Source organism: Zootoca vivipara, chromosome 16, assembly GCF_963506605.1.
Source record: "Zootoca vivipara chromosome 16, rZooViv1.1, whole genome shotgun sequence".
Classification (NCBI taxonomy): Eukaryota; Metazoa; Chordata; class Lepidosauria; order Squamata; family Lacertidae; genus Zootoca; species Zootoca vivipara.
Window position 1 is genome coordinate 23605557 of NC_083291.1, and position 11129 is coordinate 23616685.

General features: G+C 46.3%; 1 protein-coding gene across 1 annotated transcript in view; it reads left to right on the forward strand.

The window, feature by feature from the left end:
* The window catches only part of FBXO10 (F-box protein 10), a 30209-nt gene extending 20199 nt beyond the window's left edge, over positions 1-10010 (forward strand). The window contains exons 6-11 of the mRNA XM_035140719.2: positions 926-996; positions 1742-1894; positions 2666-2941; positions 5358-5668; positions 8740-8921; positions 9097-10010. Of these exons, the coding sequence (XP_034996610.1) occupies positions 926-996; positions 1742-1894; positions 2666-2941; positions 5358-5668; positions 8740-8921; positions 9097-9274 (1171 nt within the window). The 3' untranslated portion in view covers positions 9275-10010. The remainder of the gene's footprint in view (positions 1-925; positions 997-1741; positions 1895-2665; positions 2942-5357; positions 5669-8739; positions 8922-9096) is intronic.
* Positions 10011-11129: the final 1119 nt, after the last annotated feature.

Consider the following 11129-nt stretch of genomic DNA (forward strand, 5'->3'; position numbering starts at 1 on the left):
TGACTGAGATCTCACCATACTATTATTCCCCCACAAAGATCATTATCAGGGAAGGGATAGGGACAGGGTGGAGATAAGCACTGCTCGTTCTCCTTGATCTCTCAGCAGCTTTCAATACTGTTTTTTAAAAAAATAATTTTTAATTGAAGCAAACCAATACTATAAAAAAACCAGAATATTCAAGGGCTCGAGCTGTCATAATGAAAAACAACTGCTTCATGTTAAGCTATCATACTCTTTGCTGATACCTTTTGAAACTTCTGTCTTCAGTCTGACAACAGCAAAGTTTAAGATAATGACTTTTTGAATTCAGATATAGTCACTTACTGGCATCTGGTGACTTAATTGCGGCACAAATAAATAGTACTTTGGAGATTTTTCTGCTTTTTGTAATATATTCTGATTATCTTAAAGTCCTTCATCTAAGTGGGATATTTCCCCCCTCTTAATTCCAGTATTACTGAATTATGATCTGAAAGTGTTCTTGGTAGTATCTCTACTTTTCTTGGCGTGTGTTGATAATTCTCTAGAAATCCATACTGAGTCGATTCTTCCGCTAGACTGATGCGGTTCTGAGAAGAACGTGAATTTTCTGTCCACTGGGTGTTTAAACCTCCATATGTCAATCAGATTAAAGTTCTCCACCATTTTGAAAAAAGTTACAGGTAGTCTTCCTCCTTTTGAGTCCGTTTTTCTTACTGTCCTATCTATCTCTAGATAGACTACCCCATTTAAGTCTCCCATTAATATTATCTCCTGGCCCATATACTCCAACAATCTGTCTTCTAGCATTTTTTAAAATTCCGACTCTTTCTTATTCGTTGCATATATTCCAACTATTCCTATTTTCTCACCTTGTGCTGTTTATACAAATAAGCAAACAGTATAAAACACTGACAGTGCTCTCCACCCTTTTTCATTCCAGTGGGAACCACATCTTCCAAGGCCTTGCTGCTGGCATCGCTGTGAACGAGAACGGAAGAGGCCAAATAACAGGTGTAGGAAGGAAAGCATTTATGGGACATGGGTTTGAGTCAGGCGAAAATTAACCTCCAAGCAGTGGAATCCTCATTTCAGTTTTGGCAGGGTTTTATCGTGTCTGATCCCGTGCCCTCCGAACTAGTAAGATGTCACGTTGGGAGGAATGGTGGTGTAGCATCGGTTGCCGGTGTTCGGGGCACATGGGTGCCAAGCCGGGGGCGTACAGCCCGGCCCTCATTTGCAGAGCAACCCCACCCCCACCAGCCACACTGAGCCACCTGTCCGCCTGCGCAGGGGGGAGCCCAGCCAGCTAATGCTGACCTTGGTGGGCAGAGAAGAGCACTGGCCTGGGCTGTGCTGGGGATGTCTGCATGGGGATGCCTGGTTCATACCCCCTCAAAAATCATGTGCCCAGGGCCACGGCACACACACACTCCTGGCCAGGATGGTCCCTAGCTCAGTGGCTGAGCAAGTAAGACTGGGAATGAATGTCAATTGCCTGAGCCACCTCCCCCCCAAAGGAGCTGCTGGCAGCCAGTGTAGACCAGGGGCCCCCAGACTGCTGCCCCCGAGGCTCGTTTATCCGCCCCCCCCCGGCACCCACTGCCGCTGCCCGCTCTTATCGGCACGGCGTGGTGGCCCACTTCCGGGTTGCCGGAGGACCAGAAATAGCTTGTGCGCATGCGCAAGCGTCATTTCCGGTGCTCCTTTGGATAATTGGCAGTCATTCGTTTATTCTTCCTTCCTTAAACTGCTTTAGAAAACGTCATCCGGGAGAACCAGTGGGGAGGTACAGACATCCGTCGTGGAGGTGACCCTGTACTCAGAAGTAACCTGATCTGCTGTGGCTATTCAGACGGCGTGGTAGTCGGGGAGCGTGGGAAAGGGCTCATAGAAGGAAACACCATTTATGGTAAACATCTGCCGACAGTGGAGTTATTACCACCTCCGTATCCTTGTTTCCCTGGGTCTTGTGTGCTGAGCGTAGCAGAGCAGCTCTCCACAGACTGTTGTAGAATCCAGTTTCAAAATGGATGATGGCCTGTCAGGGACTGGCTGGACGCAGAGGAATGGTGGGAGGCACCAGCTAGGGAACATCCAAGGGAAAAGGACTCGGAGCCCAGGGTTTGGGGGCTGGACAACGATGAGTCAGAGGGAGAAGATGGGGAAGAGGAGGAATCTAAAGAGGAAACAAGGCTTAGTGAGCTTGGCAGAGGCTGTGGTAGAGGGAAGTCCAGAATCGGAGCCAGAAGCTGGAGAGGAAGGAGGCCAAGAAGCAGAGATGAGTCCTGCTGCAACTATCTCTCCTCCCTCCCTGTCTCCCGGAACCGGAAGAGGCATGAAAAGGACAGAGGAGAGGTTGACTGCACACAGACGCAGTCTCTGATTGCTTGGGGAAAGCCTTGGAGAGGAGGGGACTTGGATGCCTGTAGGGAGGCAGGGACTTTCTGTCTCAGCAACCGATTTTCATGGAGGAAGACCACCAGAAATGAGCTGTCCTGCTCCTTAGGCCTGACACTCAGCCCAGTCTGTGGAGATTCTGCCTCTCCCCATTCCTCAGCCTCCAACCAGTTCAGGACACCTTGGACCCAGTTAGCTCCCGGCTCAAGCTTCTTCAGTCTCTTGCACAATGTTACACCAGGAAGACAGGCCAATGTGCTTTTCCCCTCTTCTCTTGGCATAGGGAACAAGGGCTGTGGCGTCTGGATAATGTCCTCCAGCCTCCCACACATCACAAACAACCAAATCGGTCACAACAGCATCTATGGGATTGCAGTGTTTTGCCGCAAAGATGATGCTAATGACTACCTCGCCAACCAAGGAGGCAACGAGAACTTCAATGACGAAGGAGAAGCTGCCAACTGGGAGAATGACCTGGAGAGTGAGGAGGAACGCTTGGCTACCCGGAGGCCAATCAGCGTGGCTCTTGTGGAGTCGAACAACATCAACCACAATGGAGGTGAGTGCTGGCCGGGAACATTGTGTAGCCAGCCTTGTCCATGGGAAAGGTCAAAGGGGCTCCAAAGAAGCTTCTGAGAATTCCTTCTGGGAATAGTAGTAGTAATTTATATATTTATACCCCGCCTATCTGGCTGGGTTTTCCCAGCCACTCTGGGTTGCTCCCAACAGAATATTAAAAACACAACAAAACATCAAACATTAAAAACTTCCCTAAACAGGGCTGCCTTCAGATGTCTTCTAACAGTCAGATAGTTGTTTCTTTCCTTGACATCTGAAGGAAGGGTGTTCCACAGGGTGGGCGTCACCACCGAGAAGGCCCCCTGCCTGGTTTCCTGTAGCTTCAGTTCTCGCAGGGAGGGAACTGCCAGAAGGTCCTCAGAGCTGGACCTCAGTGTCCGGGCTGAACGATGGGGTTGGAGATGCTCCTTCAGGTATACTGGGTCGAGGGCTTCAAAGTCAGATAGTTGTTTATTTCCTTGACATCTGACAAGAGGGCGTTCCACAGGGAGCACGCCACTACTGAGAAGTCCCTCTACCTGGATCCCTGGATCCTCACTTCTGGAACTGCCAGAAGGCCCTTGGAGCTGGACCTCAGTGTCCGGGCTGAACAATGTGGGTGGAGACGCTCCTTCGGGTATACTGGGAAGCTCCTGCAGAAATGCTACAGTGCAGGAAAGTGCCAAATCCCTCTGCTGAATGGACGGAAACGTGCATGCAGAAGAGCCTTGCTGTGAGTCTGGGGCTTTTGTGATTCAGTTTCAATTGGTAAGCTGGATACTGAGCGTTTGAGAATGCCACTTTCCTGTAGTAATGAACTGGGACATTTAGAAACTCTGAAATAGCCATTTCAAGGTTTTCATTGTCCTCGCTGTGTAAACATCTGAGGTGCAGTCTGCCTTGTTACTGACAACAGCCAAGCAATAGCAGGAAATGCTGAGGCAGCATTGGGCACCTGTTGGCTACCACCAGCCAGCAACAACCTGTGTGGCTGCTCTGCAGAGGGCAGAGAAGGTGGGCGCTGAGTTGGGCTGCATGCAGCAAGTGCCGCTTGCGGTTCCTGGATAAAAGCCAAGTCCACTCTGCCAATGCTCAGTGACAGTGGACAATCGGAGTGCGGTGGGCCGTTAACACTTTTTCTGCTCACACCGATGGGCCTGCTCTCACTCACTCACTGGACAGCCCTTTACCAGAAGGTTTCCTTTCCTTTCCTCTTAAAATTCTAGCCCAGAGTATCCTGCCGGGGGGTGGGGGAATAACTAGTAAGTTGGAGTCTCAAACAGGTTTTCTTTAAATAAACAATAAATATTTATTTAAGGCAAGATAGTATATAACACACATAATAATAATAATAATAATAATAATAATAATAATAATAATAATAATATATTATTTATACCCCGCCCATCTGGCTGGGTTTCCCCAGCCACTCTGGGCGGCTTACAACAGAAACATTAAAATACACTAATTTCTTAAACATTAAAAGCCTCCCTAAACAGGGCTGCCTTCAGATGTCTTCTAAAAATCTGGTAGCTGTTTTCCTTTTTGACATCTGATGGGAGGGCGTTCCACAGGGCAGGCGCCACCACCGAGAAGGCCCTCTGCCTGGTTCCCTGCAACTTGGCTTCTCGCAATGAGGGAACCGCAAGAAGGCCCTCGGAGCTGGACCTCAGTGTCCGGGCAGAACGATGGGGGTGGAGACGCTCCTTTTAGGTATACATGGATTAAACTTAGGTTACTTCAAGAATACAGTGCGATTTCACTTAAATTCGTCCTTATTTTAAGTTAATAAGTTTGGTTCCTTTATACCAGGCATCTCCAATCTCGGCCTTCCAGATGTTTTGAGACTACAACTCCCATCATCCCTAGCTAACAGGACCAGTGGTCAGGGATGATGGGAGTTGTAGTCCCAAAACATCTGGAGGGCCGAGTTTAAGGGTGCCTGCTTTATACTGTGATACTTTCTTTCAGTTATCCATCCCCTTTAACACTCCTGCTCCTGAGGTACTTTAGTAATAGACCAAAGGGCTCTCCACACCCCCTCCCTTCACTGGGTTTGGGAATTTCTTCTTTTCCTTAGAAGAATCTCTCCCCTCCAGACTAGATTTGAGTCCCAAGTAGGCTGTTCCTTTCCAGCTCCTACTTCTACTGGCTCAACATCTGCCTCCCAGTAAAATTCCAGTCTGTTCCTCCTACAGGACACCAATACGCTCAGAGTGGAAGTATAGCTGGGGTCTGTTTAACTGGGGGCAATTTTTTGTTTTTCATGCAAATATTAACATGGCATCATTTTAATCGTTTGACTCCTATGTTAGATGTATTTCCGGGTTTCTGTCCCTTCTTGCCCCAGGTTTTTGTGGTGATGGTTTTGGTTAAGATAAGTTATTGATTCAGGGGTGCTTTTCCTTCTCTCGTAGCTGCTGGCTTGTACATCAAGAGCAGCGAAGCCCTGAACATCATTGGGAACGCCATCCATGCCAACCACGACTGCGGGGTCTCTGTGTTCCAAAGCTCGCAGCTCACGAGAATCGCAAACAACAGCATCTCTTGCAACAGCCTCGGGGGAGTCGTGGTGGAAGCAGAGTGCCGGGTGGAGCTTCGGGGGAATGGAATTTATGACAACAGCAGCCATGGGGTGGCCTCCAAGGGCGACGGGATCATCACTGAGAATGACATTTTGGGCAATCAGGGCTGTGGCCTCAAGCTGTTGCAGGCAGCCGATATGAAGGTGGGTAGAGAAATAAAAGAGAACAAGCTTGGGCTGAAAGCAAGATGAGCGCTGCAACCCCATCATCGCCTCTGACTATATATATATACACAGTGGTACCTTGGTTCTCAAACTTAATCCATTCTGGAAGTCCGTTCCAAAACCAAAGTGTTCCAAAACCAAGGTGCGCTTTCCCAAAGCAGTAATCAATGTAATGTACTATAAAAGAAATACACGAAAGCTCATACCAATGACAAGCTTAGTTGGTCTCTAAGGTGCTACAGGAATGATTTTTTTTTTTGTTAAGACAGTATTGTAGGTGATAAATACTAAAATTATTTTTTTCCCTTACCTGCACTGATGATAGTCATTGTTTGGATGTGGGGGGCTTTTATCCATTTCCACAGCCCGACTGTTGTAAGCCAAAAAATGGCTTACAACACTACAATCAATCAATCAATCAATCAATAAATCAGTAGCTGAACTGGGTTCCACACAGTCACTAAAACAAATTAACTGAAAAAGCCTCAAAAACAAAAACACAAAATAAATAGCAAAAACAAAAGTGCCAAACTTAATCTGTTCTGGAGTCCATTTGACTTCTGAAATGTTTGGAAACCAGGGCACAGCTTCTGATTGGTGCAGGCACCCCAGAAACAATAGCTGACAGCTGCATCGGGTGCTTGGCTTCCACAAAACGTTTGAAAACTGGAACGCTTCCGGGTTTGGGGCATTTGGGAATGAAGGTACCACTGTATATGAATACGAGAGATTGACAGACTTATGAGACTTTACAGACTTATTCTGAGGCACATGGCAGCGTAAAACAAACCCCTACTGCTCTCTCAGTAAAATTCACTAACGCTGTACATTTAATAACAGATCTAACCGAATAAACTGCCTACTGTGGTGATGATTATAGAATTCTATATTGCAATAACTCTTCCCATAGCATTTTGGATGCCCCTGTGAAGCTCGTTTGGTTAGCTGCCCGTGGTCCTCCCATGAGCTTCTGTGGCAGAGCGGAGATATAAACCCAAGTCTTTGTGGTCCAGCACTCTGCCCACTAACACCAGGTTATTCCCGCTGCCATGCTGACACTCTACATAGGGGGTCCCCAACCTTCTTGGGTCCAGGAGCACACGTGGAGAGCTAAGAAACTACTGTGAACACCGCAAAATACCTATTTCGCAGAAGAGAAGAAAAACGTGATGCTCGGAACCGCCCTCACCCCACCCCCAAAAAACCTACGCACATGTTCCCAAAGAAATAAAACAGACAAACAAGCTACAACCAAACAACAACAAAATTCCTAAAAATCCCACATCGCTCAAATAAAAAAACCAAACGAAAACAATTGCAGAAATGGGGACGGGTGCAAAGGGCCCACACAGCTCTATATTGACAAGTGATCACATTTTAATAGGAAGGGTTGTTTGTTGCCTCTGCTCCTGTTTTCTCATTTGCATTCTGGCAAGAATCCATTGCCTACCCCAAGAGAAGTAGCAGAGCAAGTAAACAGGTTGGAACAGTCCTCGGAGAAGCAGGGGGAAGCTGCTGCTGTGGAGAGAAAGATCATGTTGAATGTGGTCCCAGAAAATGACAGGAGGCGAAAGAAATAAACACATGGGAGAAGAGGAGGAACTACAGAGCCATTCACTGACACCGAGAGCCCTTAACACCCCAGCAAAACACACATAAATGTGCAAGTTCTGCAGTGAATATTTTTTTAAAGTAAATTGTGTCTTAATTTGTGTACCAACCTCTAGAAAATGCTTCCATTTCTTTCTCAAAATAAAAAAATTCCTTCCAGCAGCACCTTAGAGACCAACTAAGTTTGTCATTGGTATGAGCTTTAGTGAGCATGCACGCTTCTTCAGATACCTGAAGAATATCTGAAGAATCTGAAGAAGTGTGCATGCACACGAAAGCTCATACCAATGACGAACTTAATTGGTCTCTAAGGTGCTGCTGGAAGGAATTTTTTTTATTTTGTTCCGACTACGTCAGACCAACACGGCTGTAACATTTGTAACATCTGTAACATTTCTTTCTCAACAAAATAAAAAAAATCCTTCCAGCAGCATCTTAAAGACCAACTAAGTTTTTATTTTGGTATGAGCTTTCATGTGCATGCACACTTCTTCAGATACAGAATATCTTTAAGGTGCTGCTGGAAGGAATTTTTTTATTTTGTTTCGACTACGTCAGACCAACACGGCTACCTACCTGTAACATTTCTTTCTCAGTTGTTCTTGTTGTTTTCAGTATTGCCGTATAGTGGATTGTGGAATTTGAGTGTGTGTTGCACCACCAGTGGCTGGTAATTTAACACAGTTTCCCAGAGAACAGCTGTTGGCCCTTCCAGTTCCCTCTTGAACATGGGCATAACCATAATTTTTGTTGGGGTGGGGGTGGGAACAGGACACCACCTGACCTCATCCTAGTCTGGCTCAGATTTGGAATGAAATTTCTCAACAGTTGCTTTAAATTACTTTTGACCCCAAGTGCTCCGAAAAATCTGTCAAAAACTTGGGCATGAATTTTAAATCCCAATTCCATAACTTCTCCCAAGCACCATAATACCTCTTTAAGCAGACATGGCTTCTGCCGCAGAATCCTGGGAACTTTTGTTAAGGGTGCCAGTAGTTGGTAAAAAGACCATTATTCCTCAGAGCGGCATAACTGTCAGTTCCTCTTTGCAGGAAACAGTCTTCCTGACTTCTAGTTCCTTTAGACCAGGCATAGGCAAACTTGGCCCTCCAGGTGTTTTGGGACTACAACTCCCACCATCCCTAGCTAACAGGACCAGGGTTCAGGGATGATGAGAATTTTAGTCTCAAAACATCTGGAGGGCCGAGTTTGCCTATGCCTGCTTTAGACTTTCTCTCTCTTGAGGTTCAACTGGCACCAAATTTCCATGGCGTTCAGAAGCTCACAGGTCCTTGCCAAGCTGTCTTGGGCACTTCTTGTTTAAATCGCTCGCTTCTGGGAAAACCGACTCACTCTTTCTCTTCCAGAATGATAAATCACCTAATTTTGCTATTGGAGTGCTATGTTACCATCATTGTCTTCTCCTCTTTTCCTTCAAGGTAACCAAGAACAGAATCCACTCCTTTCGAGGTTATGCGATTGAGATGCTTGACCAGACCAAGGCCTTGGTGCAAGACAATGTGATTTTCCAAGGGAAGTCCAAAAAGAGCATTTTGCAGCAGGCATCCAACACGGAAACCTGTGTCATTCAAAGCAACAAGCTCCTGGCATTCAAGAAAAGGTAAGCTAGGTAGCCCTTGGGGGACTTAAGAATATGAGGACCCTTATTCCATACAGCTGATGCCCTCTACTTTTTAAGCACACCGTGTTTTTCCATGTCTAAGGCGGCGTTAATTCAGCCTAGGTTTCCAGCAGCTCTGACGAATACATTGTTCTTGTCCTTCCTGTCCTTCCAGGTCAGACGTTTCCTGGACCCTGGAGAACCCCCCAGCGCGGCCTCACATCGAAGGAGCCTCCCGAGGTGTATCAACAGCTGGGAATAGTCAAAAAGTCTCGAACATGACAGCCAGGATAGCGGCTAGAGTGGATGGGGGCTGCCATAACAACGGGAGCATCTTTTGTACAATTGTGTGATCCCAGCCTTCCTCAGGGGCCGCCCTGGGAAGCTTGTTGCAGGAGTGAACGAGCTCATCTTCAGTTGCTTTTCAGTGCAGTGGCTACAGTACAGGGGGGAATGGAAACGATTTTGCTCCCTGGCATGGTTGCTCCCTCACCTGTACCCTTGCCTCAGGCCTCAGCTGCTGCCTCCTCCTCTTCCTTGCAGTCCTCTCCAGCTGTAGTCTTGTTTGTGAAGGGGAAAGCAGGGACTTTGTGACATCAGCAGCCACCATGCCAACTCTCACTCCCGTCTGACTCCTCATTGCCTTTTCCCTTAGTGACACTGGCTGCTCAAAATTTGCTCTCAGGTTCGCATAGTGGATGGTGTCACAAAGGCTGCTGATGTCACAAAGCTGGGGAAACCAGTACTTTCCCCTACATACAGTTTTTAAGGGGTGGGGAGAAGTTACAGAGTGCTGTGATGGGCTCCCTTCTAAGTGGAAGATTGAGAGCTTCCCAAAAAGTCTGTTACTTCCCCATAGTTTTCAGTCAGTACTTCTCCTGCCCGTAAAAGCAAAGTGGTGGTGAGTAGATAATAAATAGAAATGGGAGTGACATCATCATGGAAGATGTCTCTTCTGATAAATACCACCAGATAATTATTTAACATTTCCTTCCTTCCTTCCTTCCTTCCTTCCTTCCTTCCTTCCTTCCTTCCTTCCTTCCTTCCTTCCTTCCTTCCCTACCTACACACACCCTTTTAGTGATTGCCGCAAAGCCAGCTGGTCAAGTTGCCACAGTAATGTTGACAATTCAGCCATGGAGCCGGGCCTTTTCATAAGACAGTGAAGCCTTGCTCAGAATGAATCTCCCTTTCCTCCATTGAATGTTAGTTTTGTTTTCTTCTATGCTGGGAAGTGCTTGGACCATGGCAAAATTGGCCTATAAAGCAGACAGAATTGGAATACACTTGACTCTTCAAGAAGGCAAACAGATCACGGTTTCTAGGCTGTTTTACCGCGTGAAGTTTTAGCAGATGAACACAGCATCTCTTGTACATTGCAAGAAGAAAAACCTATAACTTACTATTGACTAGCAATGTCAAAGTAACATGGTGTTGGCTTTTAAAATAATGTACAAAAATGACCGACAAAATTGACTCCCAGGCAGCTGGCAACCATTTTCATACCAGGGCAGCTCAGAACTTGAAATGATTTTATGCAAGAGGGCCAAACAGAGTATGATGAAGCTGAACATTGTGCCTTTGAAAATTATCTGCAAGACAAAATGGACCTGTACAATTATGGGGGAAAGGTATTTATGGAACTCCTTGGCTTAAATAATGAGTTGAGTTGCTTCTTATTAGACACACACAAAGCAGAAGCTGAATAGTGGTGAATAAATGGGGAGAAATATTTTGCTGTGACTCGGGGGCACGGGGGCCATTCTTCTGATCAAAGAGGGACTAGGATTACCCCCCTTTTATCTTGTAAGGCTCCTCAGTCTTTCAACAGGTACGCAGCAGGCAGAAATGCAACAGGTGAAGCCCTCCCTATTACTTTCTGCATGTCAGGATCTGCAAGCAGGATTATTGTTTTAGTGCAACTATTAAAAGCACCAAAACTGTGGGGGTTGCCCAACATTAGGGCACAATTCAGATGCTCCAGACTTGATGGAAGGAAACTGTGCAAGAACCAAAAAGCCACATTAAGCAGGTTAGATGAAGAATGCGATTTTTTGTGTGTGCATTCAGAAATGGCAAACAAAGTAGGAATTGAATTTTTTTGCTTATATTATCCCTTGCCTAGCAGTGGTGCCCTCTGGCTTGCCTATAGCATATGCACCCAGAGAAGTTTCTTTCTCTATATGTATATAGTTGAATCCTAAACTC